General features: G+C 36.9%; 2 protein-coding genes across 3 annotated transcripts; one reads left to right on the forward strand and one right to left on the reverse strand.

The window, feature by feature from the left end:
* The first annotated feature begins 206 nt into the window (after positions 1-206).
* On the forward strand, positions 207-9,926 carry LOC117323431. Of its 2 annotated transcripts, XM_033878654.1 has the most exons (6): positions 207-339; positions 1,986-2,250; positions 2,667-2,768; positions 3,312-3,505; positions 6,207-6,287; positions 8,748-9,926. In XM_033878654.1, the coding sequence occupies exons 2-6, from the start codon at positions 1,989-1,991 to the stop codon at positions 8,862-8,864; spliced, it is 756 nt and encodes a 251-aa protein (XP_033734545.1). In that variant the 5' UTR covers positions 207-339; positions 1,986-1,988; the 3' UTR covers positions 8,865-9,926. The 2 variants fall into 2 exon arrangements, with proteins under 2 accessions (XP_033734545.1, XP_033734546.1); XM_033878655.1 differs by lacking the exon at positions 6,207-6,287.
* A 3,330-nt stretch (positions 9,927-13,256) lies between these two features.
* On the reverse strand, positions 13,257-21,105 carry LOC117322629 (pollen-specific leucine-rich repeat extensin-like protein 1). Its single transcript, XM_033877568.1, has 5 exons — positions 20,121-21,105; positions 17,909-17,949; positions 16,904-17,001; positions 16,412-16,505; positions 13,257-15,907 (listed from the first exon to the last, which is right to left on the reverse strand). The coding sequence occupies exons 1-5, from the start codon at positions 21,103-21,105 to the stop codon at positions 15,848-15,850; spliced, it is 1,278 nt and encodes a 425-aa protein (XP_033733459.1). The 3' UTR covers positions 13,257-15,847.
* Between the last annotated feature and the right edge of the window lie 1,218 nt (positions 21,106-22,323).

A 22,323-nucleotide genomic window follows, 5' to 3' on the forward strand; every position in this document is an offset into this window, starting at 1 on the left:
TATAAATGCAGACCTGCAGAAACGACGAAGTCCAATGCAGCTTAAAGCTTGTTTTCATTGAAAATTATGAAATGGCTCTCGAACATGATACAGTTAAATCGATATTTCCAAACTCGTGTTCCATGTCATGGTGATTGCCCTGTTTAGATGTGTCTGTATGTGATAAATAATTAGTACTCCGTTCAATGTACGTCACGGACTTATCGATCCGCATACATTATAGCGAGCTGATGACGACAAGGGGACGATCGATTACCAACGCCATTATACCAAACATCGGAACCGTAGACAGAAGCAGGAATAAAAACAGGAGCAAAGATCCACAAAATCATCGCGAAGGTAAGTCGGGAATATATATATAATTTTATTGACAGTTTTTGCACGTTTGATGACTGTACAAAATTTGAGACGATAAGAAAAATGGTTTTGTTCCCAACCAGCTGGTACGGTTGACAGCCGGGGCTGGTAAGTCAGAATTACCTGTCTGCGAAATGGCTGAAGTCTGATATTGGGGCTAGAAGCAAATCTGGTTATATCGAATTCGACGATATGGTAAAATGGTTCATTAATTCTAACATAGGAAATGTTTAAAGAATCAGTTGATTCTAGAAATTTTCAGAACATATTGGAACCCGTCATTCTCAGAGATGCTGTGAAACGTTTCTTCATCAGTCAAGCAGTCTGTATCACCGATACGTAAATAACTATATTGTTTACGGTACTTCGCCATTTTACTACCACACAGACTTGTGTAAGTTGTCGACATTTAAATAATACCATAATGGTCGACCTACCACACCACCCAGTCGACTTAACGTAATTTTACCATCGTGTAAACAGTCGTGTGTTTGTGAACAATTTGTATCAACGATTTGCTTCCAAGAAAACCACTGCATCAGTTTTAAGCAGAAGTTCATTATCGCATATGTTACATTTTGTTACATGTATATAAAATACACTCTGGACTATATTTCTATTACATAAGGTTTATTTATTGAACAATTTATTGAATGTAACAGATAATTAAGTATAAATTGTGACGAATTATATAATTTGTTTGTAAGCCGTATCTCTTGAATTGAAAAACATTTTTAGAAAAATCTTTAAAAAACACATTAGTCTTGAACTTCCGAATTACATATTTATTTATTTATTATAAATAAGATTACTTTTAAAATGTCGCTTTGATACCACAGTCGGAATGGGTAATTTATACCTTTGGGTCATCGAAGCCGAAAGATAGTCTGTCCTATTCCAGCTTCTCAAAATCAATTTTCTAAAATTAGATCGATCACGCGAATTTCAGGAATAACCCCCACTGATAATATCCCTCACGGATTTCCGTTAACGTTAGTTATTGAAACGGACTGTATTGTAGTACAGACCGTTCAATAAATCAATACCGCGAAACGAGGACAAAAGATGGATAACGGAATTGCGTGGGAGGTTGAGCGCTGCTGTAGCGTAGTATTACATGGCCGGATAGGTTATTAGTACCAATTACACAAAAATAGGGAAAAAATGCAAACATCGGCCATCAATCTTTAGTCGCCGCATACAAATCGATAGATCACAAGGTTTGGTAGAGCACTGCAGCTAAGCTCTGCTACAGCTTCAATTTGTCAAGGCCATCATGACGTCACGACATCGAAAAGAGTAGTTCCCTAAATAGTGAGTTGACGTCATGTATCTGTCCATCCTGTAATTCTACCGACAAGAGACCGAAGGCTAGGTGATATGTGTCCGAGTTGCCATAATAATGGCTTATATCCACATCGAATCGTATCTGTTTTTGTTTTTGTTTTTGTTTTGTTTTTGTTTTATTAAACTTATAATTCCTCTGGCGGCTGAGAATTTCCTATGTGCAAAAGGCCATAACTCCGGCAAAAACTGAAATATTAAAATGGAGTTCGAACTCAAACTGTAATTTATTATGACAAACTAGTCTATATGCTTGCTGATCTTCTGCATTTTTATTTGTACAGGAAATGGTTCCCCTTTTACTAGTCGCCATCGTCGGTTTTGTGAATGGCGCGTCCTACTCGGATATCCTCTCTGAGCTGAATGGTCTGTATGACCTTGACCCCGGTTACTATGACGATAACCTTGTTAGCAGGAGTTCCCCTGGAGACTGGGGTCTTTCCTACAGGGATGCCACACTGAATGACCCCGAACTGCTGGGAGAAGCTGCACTGAGGGACCAAGAGTACTTGGAACAGAGCCCTCTGTGGGGTTACCAGTCAATGTCAGGTAGGAACATTATTAAGCTAGACAGGGCCATTGACTGGGATGTTTCTCGTAGGTTTTCTACTCTCCTATTAGCATAATAGTATTAATGAGCGCAGCATAGCGGAGAGAAATGGTACAAAGGCAGGTAATCTAGTCTAGACAGGACCACATCAATCGCCATACACCGTCCTCAAATGAACGGACGTTGTTGATATAAGAAACTGCTGGATATGACATAATCAAGACATGTAGAGGTTAAAACCGGAAGTTCACGGGAGACTAAAGAATGAAAAATATTCAAGGCTTGTAGTGGTTATAAAAATGTTCAGTTCTAGACATAACAACAACAACTACCTCATTTTCTGTTCGTACATACAAACTATACTTACAAGATTTACGTTATATATATTCTACATTTTGTACTTTTTATATAAAAGGTGGAACTGGAGGTGGCAAGGAAAATCCCAAGGAAGTGAAGACAGACAAGGTTCTGCCAGCATACTGCAATCCTCCCAATCCTTGTCCCATTGGATACACAGGTAGGTCTGCCGGATATTGTCTGGGAATGGTATTGTAACACTCCTCCTGACGATTGTTTGATATAAGATAAACTTGTTGGAGACTTACTGGCAACGACATTGACGTACACAGGTTAAATGTGTGGTATACTGCCTGGGACCGCTTGCAATCGTACAGCATATGAATGTCAAAAAATCATAAAAGTATATTGGTTTCTCATAAAAAAGATTTTAAAACTTCAATTATTGGCAACAAAATCGACATCGTAACTTAAACTCTCGAGATGGGACCACTTGCACTCGTACAGCATATGAATGTCAAAAAATCATAGAAGTATATGGGTTTCTGATAGAAAAAAATTAAAACTTCAATTATTGGCACAAAATCTTAAAATATTCCACAATTTGTAATGCTCTTTCAGAATTGCATTCGAGGTGATTTGCTAAGGTGATCCTCACTCAACTACGTCGTCAGACACAATCGACATCAACCGGTCATTTACAAATCATAACTTAAACTCTCGAGATATAACAGCTCTGTATAAGACCCTCCTTCTGTTCCAGCCAAAGACAACTGCGTGGAGACGTTTTCCAATACCCCCGGGAACAACCGGAAGTTGATGAAGGAACAGGATTGTCCGTGTGACTCCGAGCACATGCTGAGTTGTCCCAACGATAAAGGTCGTATTAACACAGAGGACCAGAGCACAGACGACATCAGTAACATGTTACAGGGTATCGACCTTGGCAACTCAGTAGTAAGTTCTCCTTCTGTCAATTATTTATATGTCGTCATGGAAACGGATTATTTGTTCAATACCTTAAATACCAAAAGAATGAAGAAATTATTATAAAAAGCAAGAGAATCTTATTTGCAATTCGTTTTTTGGGTTTTGTGTGTGTGTGTGTTTTGATGTACATTTTGGGATAAAAGATTGTACCGCTGTAAACAGAATTGTCACATCCCAGCTACAAAAAAATGCCAATATAGGATGCTGTTCAAGTATCTTCTTTCTCCAACTTCCGACTGTAGAGTTTTTGTGGAACAGTTCTGGGTCATCGTAGCACGCAATGCGCAGTGGTCGTTCAGTGGAACACTCGGGCTACTACACCGGTCGTTGTCGATGAACAACAAGTTGGTTTTAATGCATTCAAATCTTTCTTGTAAAGGATAATGGTTTTCTTGTTAGGTTAGTGGTTTTCTTGTTAGGTTAGTGGTTTTTAGCTCACCTGGCCCGAAGGGCCGGTGAGCTTATGCCATGGTGCAGCGTCCGTCGTCCGGCGTCCGTCGTCCGTCAACTTTTTCTTTAAATTGCTACTAGTCCTAAAGTATTGAATGGATTTTCACCAAATTTGGTCAGGAACATCCTTGGGGGAAGGGGAACAGAGTTTGTATACAGTTTTACTCTGAACCCCACGGGGCCTGAGGGGCGGGGCCAAATAGGGGAAATAGGGTTAATCCTTTAAATCGCTTCTAGTCATAAAGTTATGAATGAATTTGAACCAAATTTGGTCAGGAACATTCTTGGCAGAAGGTGAACAGAGTTTGTATAAATTTTTACTCTGAACCCCCAGGGGCCTGAGGGGCGGGGCCAAATAGGGAAAATAGGGTTACTCCTTTAAATCGCTACTTGTCATAAAGTTATTAATGAATTTGAACCAAATTTGGTCAGTAACATCCTTGGGGGAAGGGGAACAGAGTTTGTATAAATATTTACTCTGAACCCCCAGGGGCCTGAGGGGCGGGGCCAAATAGGGAAAATAGGGTTACTCCTTTAAATCGCTACTAGTCATAAAGTTATGAATGAATTTGAACCAAATTTGGTCAGGAACATCCTTGGTAGAAGGGGAACATCGTTTGTATAAATTTTTACTCTGAACCCCCAGGGGCCTGAGGGGCGGGGCCAAATAGGGGAAATAGGGTGAATCCTTTAAATCGCTACTAGTCATAAAGTTATGAATGAATTTGAAAGAAATTTGGTCAGGAACATTCTTGACAGAAGGGGAACATAGTTTGTATAAATTTTTACTCTGAACCCCAGGGGCCTGAGGGGCTGGGCCAAATAGGGGAAATAGGGTTAATCCTTTAAATCGCCACTAGTCATAAAGTTATTAATGAATTTGAACCAAATTTGGTCAGGAACATCCTTTGGGGAAGAGGAACAGAGTGTTTAAATTTTTATTCTCAACCCCCAGGGGCCTGAGGGGCGGGGCCAAATAGGGGAAATAGGGTTACACCTTTAAATCGCTACTAGTCCTAAAGTATTGAATAGCTTTTCACCAAATTTGGTCAGGAACATCCTTGAGGGGAGGGGGAACAGAGTTTATATGAATTTTTACTCTGTACCCCTAGGGGCCTAAGGGGCGGGGCCAAGTAGGGGAAATAGAGATTAGTTTTTTAATTGCTACTAGTCATAAAGTTTTAAATGGATTTTAACCAAATATGGTCAGGAATATTCATTGGAGAAGGGGAACCGAGTTGGTATAAATTTTTACTCTGAATCCCCAGGGGACTGAGGAGTGGGGTCCGATAGGGAAAATAGGGGTTAATCCTTTAAATCGCTATTAATTATTAAGTTTCGAATGGATTTTAACTAAATTTTATCAGGAACATCGAGAGAGGAAGGGGGGAAAGAGTTTGTGTAAATATTGAGGGGCCTGAGGGGCGGGGCCAAATAGGGGAAATAGAGATTAGTCTTTAAATTGCTATTTGCCATAAAGTTTTAAATGGATTTTAACCAAATTTGATCAAGAGCATCCTTAGGAGAAGGGGAACCGAGTTTGGATACATTTTTACTCTGTGCCCTCAGGGGCCTGAGGGGCGGGGCCAAATAGGGAAATAGGGGTTTATCCTTTAAATCGCTATTATTCATAAAGTTATGAATGGATTTGAACCAAATTTGGTCTGGAATATTCTTAGGGGAAGGGGGAAAGAGAGTTTATATAAATATTGACTCTGACCCCCAAGGGGCCTGAAGGGAGGGGCCAAATAGGGGAAATAGAGATTTGAGTTTTAAATGGATTTGAACCCAATTTGGTCAGAAACATCCGTGGTGATGGGGGAACAGATTTTGCATAAATGGTTACTGTGACCCTCAATCCCATAACTATGTATAGAAACGCTGGGCATTAAGGGATAAACACAATTCTTATGTAAACATAGGCCAAAGGGTTTTCCCCACCCTAAGGGACTTAGTTTCTTTAAACACCATTATGTTGTAAAAATAATCCATATGGTCTTTCAGAGAGTACATTTTTGTATAATGTATTAACAAATTGAACATGAACATTATTTTGACATTTGGTCAAATCCAACCAGGTGAGCGATACAGGCCCTATGGGCCTCTTGTTTGGTTAAGTTAGTTGTTTTAACGCCCTGCATGTATTTTGCATGTTTAGAAGCCCGTTTAAACAAAAGAACTTAATCGTCTATATTCTAACTCTCTGCTATCATTGCAGGATGACAACCCCTACTTCGGATCGACGGAAGACAGAATCTCTCGTGTCGCTAAAAAGAGTCCCCATATGATAAAGAAAAGGGTACGATTTAATCATTTTTCCAACACAAGTGAAAAGATTCTATTTTTACACAATCGCATTTTTTTCTTATGATATCACTTTTCTTTCAGGTGATGTCTAATTAAGAACGAAACCTCATGCCCATTATTTCAATTATTGACAGTATGTTAAGAGTATCGTCGAAATCCATTCATTAGATAGACAGACATGGTTAATTGATATCTATTCAACCATTGTTAGACAAATTGTAATTCCCTTTCCTTCCCCTCCAACAGCCATTGTTAGTTTTGAAGATGTGATACCCTAGAAGAATTGGATGTCACCAATCCACACTGCCTAGGGACACCCAACCACTGAATCAATATTCACGTGTGTTGTGTCCGAAATATCTGGACTCTCTCTCGTTTCCTGTTTTTTTTTACTCTGGCTAGTCTCCCCATCTCTAAATGCAAGCCCTCAATATAGGATAACTCTGACTCTCGCTCATCAACTTTTCTTTGTCTTTTTGTTTGCTGTTTTCTCTGCCTCATGATCAAATGTAGCATAGTGACTGTCGCGACTATACTATCTACTCGTTAAGCTTGTTTGACATGCCAAATTGATGACTAAATTAATGGTTTGAACTCTGAATACCCATTAAAAATAAAGCTACACTATTTTGTCGGTTATGAATTTTACTTCTCCATTCGCGGCCGAAGGTTGTGTTCAGGCGATTCTTGGCGAGTCCCGTATTCCTATGGCGGCGTTGTCAGTCAGGGTCGGATACAATCGCAACATCTCGGGGAAATTTCCGGCAACACTCGGAAATATCCGAGTGTTGCCGGAAATTCCCCCGGGATGTTGCGATTGGGTCGGATAGGCTCCCTGCAACGGAGTTCATGGCGTACGCCCGCTCAAGTGTCTCTCGGTCTGTGGACAGTCATCTTGGGTCCGATTAGACAGGTGTCTTAATAGACAGAGACGTGATGTAAACCTACATTTGTAACAGCAAATGATAGACCATGCAAAACAACCAATCGATAACCAGTTGCAGACGAATGAAGTGTAATTCTATCGCAGCTGATCAATCAATACTAGATCGTCACTAGCTTGTATGTAACACCCTTATCTAGACAAATCGATCGCTGACTAATGAAAACCTATCTGAGATTGAAATAACACTGATCTACCGAACAACCAAATTTGTCTGTGAATGCTCAATAGATTGGACACGACTTATTCGGTTTAGAAAAACATGAAACCTTGAAAGCAACATATTTAGGGATTAGAATATATCCTCTGAATTTTCTGTGTGATTTTCAAATATTTTGATCTTCATGAGGCTGCCTCTCGATCGCATTGTCAGTGTGACTGTGTGTTCGATACAATGATTGATATGATCAATTTGCAGGATTGCGTTGTCCTTTTACCTATTGACCACATGTCGGGAAATCGTTATAAGTCCACCGTGTCATACATTGATTAGCTTTTAACACATTACACAAGCTACGGCAAACTATATTATTGATTTTTCGGGTTATTGGTAAAATGTCAAGGTCGTTTTAACTTCATTATGGACACATTCTCGTGCAATTGCTTCCTTTTTATAACTCAATTTTTATAACTAGATACACAAAATTGTGTTTGATTGTGTACCATTGTCAAAAGCTGAGTCTAATGGTCGAAGGAAAGCCAATGACCTAGGGACGACGTCACAATGGTCACAAGCTGAGTTTGTCGGTACAGGGAAAGCCGATGGCTTGGGGACATTTTTCCGTGACAAGATTTGAAATTATATCACAGATTTCAGAGAATTGTAACAAGGATCTACTTCGATCATGTATGCCAACTGTTACAAGCGGCTGTCAGAAGAAGTACAAACCTCTAACAAAGTGTAATAGGCAAGGGTTTCCGGAACGATATTTGAGCGAGTTTTCATCATCTTATTTGTGGTTTAATAGTTTCGCGATATCCAGTTTAACAAAACAGTCGCCATGTCAAACAAGATAGACTTTCTTGACAAACAAGATAGACTTTCTTGACAAACAAGATAGACTTTCTTGACAAACAAGATAGACTTTCGGTGTAAATATCGATTCCGAGGTCCCCACAATAATTCAATTTGTGATATGAACGATCCAGAGGCGTGTATGATATGATTTGTGATATCTCCGATCTAAAGGCGTGCGTGACATGTATTTGTGTTACTTCCGATCCAAAGGCGTGTGTGACATAATTTGTGTTATTTCCTATCCAAAGGCGTGTGACATAATTTGTGTTATTTCCGATCCATAGGCGTGTGTGACATAATTTGTGTTATTTCCGATCCAAAGGCGCGTGTGACATAATTTGTGTTATTTCCGACCCATAGGCTATGATGATATTAACTATGCTTTATCTATTTACCATTCGCCGGCCCTTTTGATTATATTATATAATAAATTTAGATATAATTCATTATATGAACAAATTCCTAATTAATTTACAATTTACTCTCCACAGACGCCAGAGGAATTCACCGGAGCCGCCCGTGCAGGGGGACCGACCAGGCTGGCCAAGAAAAGTGGAACCGAGTACGAAAAACAGCAGATCTTTCAGGACCTCCTGGGCGAATACTAGTCCGCTACAACATCTGGAATGGGATAACGATGTACAAAAGAGAAGAACAAAGCTATTTATTAAGATAAAATTCATAACAAAAAGCATAACATGAACATCAGTAAACTGACGATTAAAGTTTATATATTTTTTACGAAATTCATAAACTGTAAATTATATTCTATAACTCAATCATGACATATTCATTAAAGAAATTTTTAAATTTGCAAATTAAGTGAAAATTCATTTATTCGATTATCCATTTTGCTTAATGAATATTTACAATTCATTCGGTAACTTTTCTGTAAACAAACTGAAGTACATTTCTGAAATAGTTTAGATTTTGACAATTCATTTCGTTTTTGTCCTTTCATGTTGTAATGATATCGGGAATATTGAAAGGCCCAGCGATATTTTAATATCTTCGAAGAAAAAAATCTGTCACGATGAAGGGCTCAAAAATATTGGTTGAAGTTTGAATTTTCGGCAAAAGAAATCAAAATCCCAGTTACTATACCTGTCAAAATATTTGATTCTAGAAATAAATTTCGAAAAAAACATCGCAAGATTAGAAAACCATTGAAATCTATATTAAAATCTGGGCCAGTGTAACTGGAACATGTACATTCAGTGCCATCTTGGGAGTTTATTAGATTAAGCCAGAAAATGAGAAGAGACGGGCATGTAAGATTTGGTTGTGCTTTTGTCAGAGAGAATGTGTATGTTTTCGTTAAGTATTGTTACAGATGTATTTGTTATTTTAGAGAGAAACACTTATCAGCTTAACACATACAATCCCGTAGAAATTAACAAGAAACAACCGTTAGTGTTCTATCTTAAATTGACACGGTCTATCTATGGCGTGATAAACCTAGCTAAGAAATTATTTCAAGATATTATTTATATATTTGCAATTAATAGTTTAATTAAATGTTAAAATTACACAATGCATTTATTATGTTAGTTGATTCTCAAAATTTATTGATAATTAAATACCGACAGCATTTGTAAACTTTGTCGAAAACTAGAAGTACATGACCTGTTCTATCAGTGTTGTTAGTATGCATTAAAAGTTGTTTTGTTTATCTGTGTTTATCTTGTTATTTATGTATTTCGTTAACGACATGAAGTATAGCCTATCACTTGTAGAGGTGTTGGTCTACAATCGTTTGCATAGTTCTCGGTTCAATTCAACAACATGGACTATTGTTATTCCGCAATCTATACATCGTATACACTATTGTTGCTCTTAATAACAATGAGTTGAAAATTCTATAAGAGCAAGAAATTTAGCTAAATGCACTTAATATATATATATGAAATATATGTATCTCCATCGCTTTACATCGTAAATTAACTTTTATTCAATCCAGACATGCGGGTACAGTGACTTCATAATATGACATATGTATTAGTAAATTTTATCTTATAGCTATTTTTGACATGTTCATATCATCATCAATTGTCTTTATTATTTTCGGTCATGTATATTCATTTCATCATTTATGTTACACGGGAAAAGACGGATTATAAGTTTTATACCTGTGTCTAATCCCATTTGTGTTTTGACAATAAAATATGTTTAAATCAAAAAAAAATCCATTCCGCAATCAGCATTCAACATTTAAATGTCAAACTTTGTGTACATGTATTTAAACTATACACTTCATATAGGACAGCTTCATGTCACTAGATCTGAAGAAACCGTCATTTTGTCACCAGATCTAGAGATGTCAGCAGACCTGTGTTGACATCTGAACAGACGCGCGCTTGTCCAAGACATGTAAAGTCCAATGCTGTAACTTGACACCGACAGTTATCATGTGGACCATGTTTGGCTGTCAAACATCTCAACAGATGGATTCAATATTCAACAAGCTCCACGACATATACACATCGTCATCAATTACATAATCATCATTGTGGCTGTAGTTGCAAACACCGTGGCTCTTATCCGTGATTTGGGACACGCAAATACTGCTTCTTTGACGAAATAGGGTGTGTCTTAATTAAGCATGTAAATTGAATTATTTCTTTGACGAAGCTAGGCAGGCCTTAATTATCCCAAGGTTCTTTAATTGCTTTTTTGATGAAGTCAGGCGCGCAAGGACCATCATATCGTGTGTTGTTTGTATTGCGTCTTTAAAATGAAAAAAAAAACCAAAAAACAAAAAAACAAAACAAAACAATCAAACGAACAAAAACAACAACAACAAACAAAAACCGTGTTTTCTCCTGATATATTAAAAAGCTGATATTAATTTCTTGTTAAAAGTTAAAACAATAGTAGTTTAGAATGGTGGTGTGAAATACTCCCATCTAAATGTCATGACTTCGTCAAGTAGCTTTCAGCAATTTTTAAAAACACATATACAAATAACGTTAGACTGTAAGTGGCTATGTACTATATATTTTTTCATATATACCCATGTCAATAATAGTGTATTTTAGAATTTGTAAATGTACCCATCGTCAGTAATAGTGTATAATGTACATGTCGTCAATAATAGTGTATTTTTAGACTGTAAATGTACCTGTCGTCAGTAATAGTGTATTTTTAGACTGTAAATGTACCTGTCGTCAGTAATAGTGTATTTTTAGACTGTAAATGTACCTGTCGTCAGTAATAGTGTATTGTCAGTAATAGTGTATTTTTAGACTGTAAATGTACCTGTCGTCAGTAATAGTGTATTGTCAGTAATAGTGTATTTTTAGACTGTAAATGTACCTGTCATGGTAATAGTGTACTTTTAGACTATGCAGAGACCTATATACTAGTATATAGGTCTCTGGACTATGTAAATGTGCCTGTCGTCAGTAATAGTGTATTTTAAGACTGTGTAAATGTGCCTGTCGTCAGTAATAGTGTAATTTTAGACTGTAAATGTACCTGCCAGCAGAAATAGTGTATTTTTAGACTTTGTAAATGTACCTGTCAGTAGAAATAGTGTATTTTTAGACTTTGTAAATGTACCCGTCGTCAGTAATAGTGTAATTTTAGACTGTAAATGTACCTGCAAGCAGAAATAGTGTATTTTTAGACTGTGTAAATGTACCTGTCAGTAGAAATAGTGTATTTTTAGACTTTGTAAATGTACCTGTCGTCAGTAATAGTGTATTTTTAGACTGTGTAAATGTGCCTGTCGTCAGTAATAGTGTAATTTTAGACTGTAAATGTACCTGCCAGCAGAAATAGTGTATTTTTAGACTGTGTAAATGTACCTGTCGTCAGTAATAGTGTATTCTCAGTAATAGTGTTTTTTTAGACTGTTAATGTACCTGTCATGGTAAAAGTGTACTTTTAGACTATGTAAATGTACCTCCCGTCAGTAAGTGTATTTTAGACTGTAAATGTACCTTCCATCAGAAATAGTGTATTTTTTACTGTATTTTTAGACTGTGTAAATGTACCTGTCGTCAGTAATAGTATATTTTCAGACTTTGTAAAAGTACCTGCCAGCAGAAATAGTGTTTTTTTTACTGTATTTTTAGACTGTGTAAATGTACCTGTCGTCAGTAATAGTATATTTTCAGACTGTGTAAATGTACCTGTCGACCGTAATAGTGTATTTTTAGACTTTGTAAATGTACCTGTCGACAGAAATAGTGTATTTTTAGACTGTAAATGTACCTGTCATGGTAATGGTGTATTTTTAGACTTTGTAAATGTACCTGTCGACAGAAATAGTGTATTTTTAGAATGTGTAAATCTACCTATCGTCAGTAATAGTGTATTTTTAGACTGTAAATGTACCTCTCAGTAGAAATATTGTATTTTTTATTCTATGTAAATGAAACTGAAATAGGCGCTCAGATGTCCACGAGTGTCACACCTCTCTGTAACAACCACACCAGTGTACATGTATTCTCCCATATTTCACAGGTGAATCTGTTTTTGGTAGGAAAAAGATAACTGTCCTCTACCAGGGAAAGGAAAAGACTGCATGCTCACATACACCAGGACGCCACTCACAATAGCGAAACATCATCATTTTATGTAGCATAACCACGTCGAAAATAGATAACATCACCAGGTTTTAATGCACATTTCAAGGACATTCATGATAATGTGATGAAAAGGTTTCACAACACTTTACAATTTGTTACTTTTTTTGGAAAAAAAACCCAAACATGGGCCTGTTCGGTGGACAGGGATATCTCAATCCTTGAATCCAGCGCGAGGCTTGCAAAGTGCTGACTAGCCAAACTTCTACAATCGTACTGAAATATGCCTGTCCATGGAACAGACCTATGCAATATCTATTATTCTTACGATGTTGTTCCACATCAACAAATTTTCATCAGGCCTAGTTCTGAAATTTTCAATCAGACTTCATTGAAATTAACACCAAGAATTCATCTTAATGATGATATGTCAAGATAATACTAAAAAGAAACCAAAGAACAATAAACTAGAGATTGTAACATTTTATTGACTTTGAATGAGAAATCAGATGACAGATTAGCCTACTTCTATAACTACTGTGTGACAAAGTCACCACAATTACCAAGGTTTACAGAATCGTCACAGCACAGATGTACTTTAAAGCTGTGTGGGAACCAAACTACTGGGGAGTACATATCTCTACCCAATCTATATTTTCCATGCACACAAATTAGACCTAAACTTCAAACCTTCTTTACAGACAGTTTTACCCTGATTCAGATATAATATCTAATAATTTCCATTTTTTTGGAGAGTATTACAGGAAATGTATGAAAACCTCATCCCACCTACATGTAGTTTATATTGACACGTTTACCACTTCAAGTTTTAATGCATCTTTTATACACTTTTAACAGGCGAGGGACATGTAACAGGTCAGTCGATGTCTGATATTGTAGTTCTACACAAAGGAATATCTGTTCAGCACAGAACAATCTACTGTCTAAATACAGCGACAACTGGTCACATGACGAAGTTTGATATCGAGCTACAACTGGTCGTATGACATCGAGACAGCCACAACTAGTCACACTCTGTAGTTTGATGTCTTGATACAGCAAGAACTGTTCACATGACAAAGTTTGATATCACGACAACAGGTCACATGACGAAGTTTGATATCGCGACAACTGGTCACATGATGAAGTTTGATATCGAAATAGCTACAACTGGTCATAATCTGCAGTCTGATGTCTCGATACAGCAGGAACTGGTCTCATACTCTGCAACCTTGGTAACTAGATAGACGGAAAACTGGTCATACTGCAATATATTGTCTAGATACAGCAACAACTGGTCACTCCGTCTGCAGTCTATAGCAAAAACTGGTCACAAACTCTGTAGCCTTGTGTCTAGATACAGGGACAGCTGGTCACAAACTCTGAAGTCTGTCTAGATACAGCGAAAACTGGTCGCATACTCTGCAGCCTTGGTCTCTAGATACAGGGACAACTGGTCACAAACTCTGAAGTCTGATGTCTAGATACAGGGACACCTGGTCACACGCTGTGGTCAGGTGTCTAGGTAGTGACAAATGGTCACATGATACTGTCTGGTATCTAACTAAAGGGATGATCTCGCATACTGCAGTCTCTCTGATACAGGGAATATTATCAGTCTGCTGCAGCAAGAAGTCATACACAGCCTACCATCTAGATACAGCGACAACAGTTCACACACACTGAAGTCTGATCTCTAGATAAAGCGACAACTGACTATTACATGACCCTTACCTGCTTCAATCTTCCCAGCACTAACAATCATACCTCTACTCACCCTGCCACCCCTACCAACTCAAGTAGACTGGTCCTTGTCAATAACAAGGATAGCCTATCACGACTGAAAAGGGCAGGCAGGGTAACACAGAAAGACAACATTAACTTGCATTGAACATTATGTCACCAATTTGAATGTACACAAAATTTTTAAATTGCTTGCAATAAAAATCTGACAGCATATGAATGACAATATATTATTATCTGAAAAAAAAATGAAGATATATATATTTACATATACAAATGACAAAATGAAATCATCTAGTGTGAAAAAGTATACAAATGTTAAAAATGGTAGTACTTTAATTACAAAGGTAGAACTCATATATACGAACAGTTCATACGTTTTACAATACAAAATCAACTTTTTGTATAAAATATTCTCATGGAGAAAATGACCCAAATTACTGCAATAAAGAAATTGTACCCTAAAAATTAAAAAGATTGTCTTTAAGTTGATGTTGGGGAAAATATAATATAACTGTACATATATGTGATCAAATATCTATTAGACAATGATGATATTGGTTCTGGACTCCACCATATTCAAGGGTTGTCTCCCTTTCTCAAAGCACACATTTCATTTCATTTCAATATTTTTTTCTGTTTTTTTTTTTTCTGTTGGTATTTTTTGCCATTTTAACATGTTAGTGAAATAGAAATACCTGTATATATATATTTGATTGCAGATAACACAATAAATAGCAAACAAAGCACTCTGAATAGCACTTATAACTAAATTACTCATCACCAAGATTTCAAGTCTTAGTCAGTAGAACTGCAAAATAAATCTTGACTAATTTCTAATTTTTGACAGAATACAGTAAAAACTTGTCACAAATGATTATGAAATTTGACCTATGATGGAATCAAACAATTTGAAAGAAAAATTTCATATAACATAGGTAAATTAACATTATATAATGTAAGGAATAGGATACAAAATTATAACAAATCGGAAAAATATCTACAAAAACAAAAAATGGGTCCCTTGCTACCATAAAATAGAGAATGAACAGCTAAAAGGCTGGAATTCATTGTTTTCCCATTGATAAAATACAATGCAAACATTTCTTTGAAAAAAAATTTCATCCGAGTGAAATTACTTGGGAATAATAATATTTGTTGATCAGTGAAGTTGTAGCATAGCTGCCTTTTGTTGTTGTCCCACGATGCCTCTGGATGATGGTTTGGTCAGTTGGGCCATCAAAGGGAGGCAACTGTTATGTGGAAGGGAGGCAACTGAAGAGGTGGAGCAGGTAAGTTATACTCGGACAAAACACTCAACCCACAGGTCGTACAATTACAACATTGTTCTCAATTCCATTATCGGCCTTAATTGGCTGCAAGATAAAAGAAAACATGTGAAGAATTTTTCTCCTTTTACAAGATAAATTACCTGTATTATAATACAAAGAACATTAATTACCTGTATACAAATACAAGGTTGAATTTACCAAAATTAGAGATGAAAAGTGTTAAAAAAATCTTGCTATTTTTTTTAACAATTTTTATACTGTATTTACAATTTGCATGTATCAAGATGATAATTTTTCTCTATATATAAGCAATATTTTGATTAATATATTATATATTGATTTTTAAATCTGATAAAAAGTTACAAAATATCATGCAAGTGATTTGAGCATTTCTCTTGACTGGAACAGTTCATGAAATGGCCAATGTCAGGATGACCTGTCAAAATCAGGTGTTTGGCAAATACAGTTTTGCAAATTATGTACGGCATGTTACTAATGGTTGATGTTACCATTATTAGGTCAAACATCATGCTGTGTATATTTTCGGTATAAGATGAAATCTATGACAGTAGAAGGTTTTTGCCTTACTTGGTTTTTGTTGATCAGCCACTCATCATCAACCAGAAACTTGTATACATATTCTCCTTCTGGTAGATCAACGGTCACGGAGAACACAGCCTCCCTGTAACACCAATACAACTGTTAGCTTGTATACAGACCACTGATCACTCTAACTTCAAACCACAAATACAGGACAAATTGACCTGTTCACTTTAATTATTACGTGCTTTTTTGAAAAATGAGTTGTAAATATTTTAGTACCCATCATGTTCTTTTTTTTATGAAAGTCACAGAATTTATTTTCAAAGTTAAATTCATTGTACACAGTAGCTGACACTTGAAAATGTCAAATGAAAATAAAGATATTTTTTTTTGAAAATTAACAGAAATGTTCACGGTTTGAAGATATGGGAGTGTTTACAACACTACCAAATGTTTTTTTTTTCAATTTCTAACTTAAACATTGTGTTCATACAAGAATGAATACAAAGGACCTTCCTTTGATCCTAAACCACTTACTGTTTCTCCAGGGGAACTTTCTCCTTCCAGTCGTTAAAGGAACCGCTGACTAACACAGTTTTACCATCATTGTCCCACTTGAACTGTGTGGCTATCGTCTGTATACAGCAAGAATAATGATATAGGAACAGGTATATATATATAAACAGGTACATACACAGGTACAGTACAGGTACATACAAATGTATAATACAGGTACATACACAGGTACATATAAATGTATAATACAGGTACATACACAGGTATAATACAGGTACATACACAGGTATAATACAGGTACATACACAGGTATAATACAGGTACATACACAGGTATAATACGGGTCTATACACAGGTATAGTAGAGGTACATACACAGGGAAAATAACAGGTACATATACTAGTACATACACAGGTACATATACTAGTACATACACAGGTACATATACTAGTACATACACAGGTACATAACAGGCACATATACAAGTACATACACAAGTACATACACAGGTACATATACTAGTACATACACAGATACATAACAGGTACACAACAGGTACATATACTAGTACATATACAGGTACATACACAGGTACATACACAGGTGCACACACAGGTACACAGAAAGGTACAATGTAGGTACACTCGGGTACAATGTTGGTACATACACAGGTACAATACAGGTACATACACAGGTCGGTGTGATTTTATGTATAGCTGATAGCAATAAGAAATATTCATCCCAATACATTTAACTTTTTTTCTTCTCTTCAAAAACTAATTTTTCTTCTATGTTAATTAAAATACATGTAATAAGTTTCGATATGTTTATAAAACAACTGTTTTATCAGCTATTTATATAAAGGACAATTACATCTAGGAGCATTAAAATGGTGATATAAGCACATGCATCAACTTATAAAACAACAATTGAGAGGACTAAAATTTTCATGAAGACGGTAAGCTAACAGTATATTCTTAGTCAATGAGAACAATTAATGCACATGCATGATAATGTCAAACTCACCTTGCTCGGGGGAGGATTCTCTGGCAAAGGGGGTGCATCTCCTGTAGGTCACAAATACCAGATTAATTTACATTTCCTTGTCAGCAACATATATGCACAGTTAAATCTACATCTCATGATCTGTGTAATTAGTATTTTCATAATTTTCATAGTAAAGTTATTAATATGTAAATTTCACACAGTATCATTAACAAACAATAATATAAAATCTATGGAATAATACTTTTATATGACTAAACATGAGAATTTTGCTGCACAGAATCAAAATAAATTGCTGTTTATAGTTTAAAGTATTTCTTTACATTCAGCACACTCATCATTTACTTTTACTCCACAAAATAATATTATGACTTGATAACAATTAACATTATCAAACATTAAATGAAAGCACTGCTATTAAACATTAAACAAGACATAAAGTGATGAAGATTTAAGAGTGAGAATAGAAGAAGAGGGTTAGTAAAACATCTACAAAGCCACCAAACCATTGTACAAACACACCACAAAATAAGGACCCCTTACTGGCTATAGTAGGTATTAATAGTGTTACTAAAATAAATCAAATTATAACAAAATTTTTGTCAGCAAAACCATTTTTTTTTTTTTATTTTAGCAAACCCAAACCCAGCCACTAAAACAGAACCAACTCAAAATTTCCAATATACTGAGCCTTCACAATCACTTTACTGAGGGCCACATCCTTTCTCTATACAAAATGTACTAAACCCCTCCCCCTCCATAGGGCCACACCCACTACTAGCTCCATCTATTAGCTTCTATATTGAACGTCACCATTTCTTCATACTAGCATCACCCTTTATCTTCCTGAGGGTCATACCCTCTCTTTATACAAGTCCTACCCCTCATCCCCCTGGGGGCTACACTGTCTTTAAACAAGTCCTACTCCTCATCACCTTCATCCTCCTGGAGTCACACCCCTTCTTTATACTATCCCCACCCTCATTCTCCTGGGGCCACACCCCTTCTTTATACTATCCCCACCCTCATCCTCCTGGGGCCACACCCCTTCTTTATACTACCCCCACCCTCATCCTCATGGGGCCACACCCCTTCTTTATACTATCCCCATCCTCATCCTCCTTTGGTCACTCTTTCTAGCCCCATCCTCATCCTCCTGGGGCCACAACCCTTCTTTATAATAGCCCAACTTTCATCCTCCTGTGGTCACCCATTTTCTTTCTACTAGCCCCACCCTCATCCTTCCGAGGACCACACCCTTTCTTTATCTATAGCCCCATGCCTTATCCTTCTTATAAAAATCAACAACAATTTAACCTCAATTTGTGACCTTTAATTTGAAGAATGGTTTCACCACTTCCACATAATTTAGGTTCATCAAACTATTTTTCATCATTCATGAAATGTTGTTTTGAATTTAAAATTTTCAGACCAGACGGATGGACAAGTTACAGACAGTAGAACAACAGTATAACAAAATATATTTAGAAAATGCCGTAAACAGACAACACACAGGTTTACATGCATGCCCTAGCATCACCACTAAGTAACCCTTGCCACATGCCTTTCATTTCTACAATATATTACATTTCTACAATATATTACATTTCTACAATATATTAAATATATTTATATTTTGATACACCTCAATAACTGGATGATCTAACATTCCCATCTACCATTTCATCCCACTAAGTAAAATAAAGCTACAATGTATGGAAGTTGGAAAATGTCCCACCATTTTCGATTCATATCCTTGATGAGATGACATAACCTTACAATGTGATTATAATGTCATCATCTCTCCTTCAAACGTGGTCCCACTTCTGAGGAACTCAGAAATATCTTTACTTTCTCAGTGTAGCACAAGAAACTTAGAAGTATCTGTTCCAATTTGATTTTGAAATTTCTAGATTTCTAATATATTACATCTGCTAGCTGTATTTTATGAGAAGGATAATGAAAATAAACACAAATATTACTCGAGTCTTCATAAAAATTGACTACTATGGAAATATGGCATCATGAAAAACAACATTTAAAGCAGAATAAGATAAGAGCTAGCAGCATAAAAGCATGAAGACAAAATAAATTGAAATTTGAAAAAAAAAATATGCATATTGACAAAGAATTGTTTTTCAAGAGAAGCAAAGAAAGCTTGATAGGGAAATGCAGGATTAATTACATACGCCAAAAGTGGAAAGTTGATAAACAATGTGATAATGTACCAGACCTTTTGTTTGCTGTTCCTGACTTTCTGCAGGTGGTGCTGGCTGCTCTTCCACTGGTGCAGGTGGTGCTGGTGGCTCTTCCACTGGTGCAGGTGGTGCAGGTGGCTCCTCCACTGGTGCTGGTGGTGCAGGTGGCTCCTCCACTGGTGCTGGTGGTGCAGGTGGCTCCTCCACTGGTGCAGGTGGTGCTGGTGGCTCTTCCACTGGTGCAGGTGGTGCCGGTGGCTCTTCCACTGGTGCAGGTGGTGCTGGTGGCTCCTCAACTGGAGCCGGTGACTCTTCCATTGGTGCAGGTGGTGCTGGCGGCTCTTCCACTGGTGCTGGTGGCTCCTCAACTGATGCAGGTGGCTCTTCCACTGGAGCTGGTGGTTCTTCCACTGGTGCAGGTGGTGCAGGCGGCTCTTCCACAGGTGCAGGTGGTGCTGGTGGCTCCTCCACTGGTGCTGGTTGCTCTTCCACTGGTGTTGGAGGCTGGACCTCTACCACTGTTTCCTGTTTAGGTACAACTGTTTCCTCTACAGGAGCTTGTGTTTCACTAACTGTTTCCTCTTTTGCCACCTCTACTACTTTTTCAGTTTCACTACTTTCTACTACAGGAGCAGACTGTGTCTGACTGGGGGGACTCACTTCCTCCTTGGTATCAGAATTACTATTATCTACACTTTGTACAGGTTCACTGTCCCCTGTACTGACAGGGGCTGGTGTACTACTGTCATTGTCAGTTTTTGTTTCACTAGTGTTAGTAATAGTTTGTTCTGGTGCCTGGTCCCCAGCCTTAGTCTCCTCACATGCCTCCCCACCACCATCACCCCCACCGCCTTTCTCACCTTCATTTTCATTATCATTAGCTGTTTCAGCTGCGGGTGTGTCACTTGCGGCTTCCTCCGCAGGCTTCTCCTCAGCTGTACCATTTACCTTTTGTTCAGTCTCCTCTTTGTTCTTTGCCTCTTTGTCCTTTTTCTTTTGCTTACCGCTTTTGTTTCCCATGTTTACTTACAGCTGTGTCAGCGTTGATGAATCTGAAACACACAACATTATAAGTCAGTACAGTACATTTTAACAACGTTTATGGCAGCAAGGGAAATAACTCTTTCAATCTTATACACAAGCTACACATTATAGCATTGTATGATCTCGTCTACATTAAGCCACCTACAATGTACATGTAATTTCCAGTGTCCTCAAAGTATCAACAAAATTGAAACTTTATAAACACACGATAATTAAATTCAAATTTAAAAAGTTTATAATTGAAGTTATATAAATCTTGTCATGTGTTTTACTGATAAATTCTCACTCCTATGTTCATCATGTCGTTCATAGCATCCATGACTCATCATCATGGTAAACAGTAATACAGTCTGTTTTAAAACAATAAAACAGTTTAATCTCAGGAAACAAAATTGCTTCAACTGAACATTTTGTAACCCAACAAGCTATTTATTTAAACCCCAAATATTTATGTTGAACTGTACACTTAGTAGGCGCAATAAAAACAGGCTGTAAGTGGATAAGCATGAAATAGTGTCTAAATGATTTTTAGATTTGGATGAGACAATAATGTTATCAGTGTAATACAGCTTTGGTTTTTTTTCACCCAAGCTACTCCACCTAAATCACAGTTTATCAACATGGAATCCACCCTCCAATCTTGGATAATAAAGGAAATAAAACTCTACCAGATACCAAAGCTGTTAGTCTGGATATTGGAATATTTCGTTGAATGATATTTGCTACAAAGTCAATATCTATTAGTCATCCAAGCCATACTCCCTAAATCACATTTCCCTAAATTTGGTTTCCATGTTTTTTTATCTTGAGAACCTGATCATGACTGAGTGAGTATGTTGTATGAAGCCTATTTCCTGACCAGCATTCTGTAATACAAACATCAATGTCACTTGTTGCCATAGTAACCCACAAAAGCTCTCTGAAAATCTAATTTACCAAGAAAAACATGTTTTGGACAAAGATCTTATAAATAATTGACTTGGTTTTAAATATGCTTTCCTCTTATCTCTTATGTATAAAGATTCAATTTCATAGGATTTACAAGAATCTGATAACTCTCACAACTTCAACTATTCTTGCAGCTATTCCTCTTTATCTGTTGAAACATGGAGTTAAGTGGTCTGTATACACAAGAAGATGGGGAAAATGCATCTTGGCTTTTGCATAAATTCCTGTGTATAGAATTTACATTGG

The sequence above is a fragment of the Pecten maximus genome, chromosome 3 (assembly GCF_902652985.1).
Source record: "Pecten maximus chromosome 3, xPecMax1.1, whole genome shotgun sequence".
NCBI lineage: Eukaryota > Metazoa > Mollusca > Bivalvia > Pectinida > Pectinidae > Pecten > Pecten maximus.

Bases quoted from the DNA above. Each gene is read 5' to 3' on its own strand.
- LOC117323431 (XM_033878654.1), top strand. From the start codon at position 1,989: ATGGTTCCCCTTTTACTAGTCGCCATCGTCGGTTTTGTGAATGGCGCG. The intron at 2,251-2,666 runs GTAGGAACATTA...TTTATATAAAAG, and splicing joins GGGTTACCAGTCAATGTCAG to GTGGAACTGGAGGTGGCAAG. The intron at 6,288-8,747 runs GTACGATTTAAT...TACTCTCCACAG, and splicing joins CCCATATGATAAAGAAAAGG to ACGCCAGAGGAATTCACCGG.
- LOC117322629 (XM_033877568.1), bottom strand. From the start codon at position 21,105: ATGGGAAACAAAAGCGGTAAGCAAAAGAAAAAGGACAAAGAGGCAAAG. The intron at 17,950-20,120 runs GTCTGGTACATT...TGTGACCTACAG, and splicing joins TCAGGAACAGCAAACAAAAG to GAGATGCACCCCCTTTGCCA. The intron at 17,002-17,908 runs GTGAGTTTGACA...TGCTGTATACAG, and splicing joins AGAATCCTCCCCCGAGCAAG to ACGATAGCCACACAGTTCAA.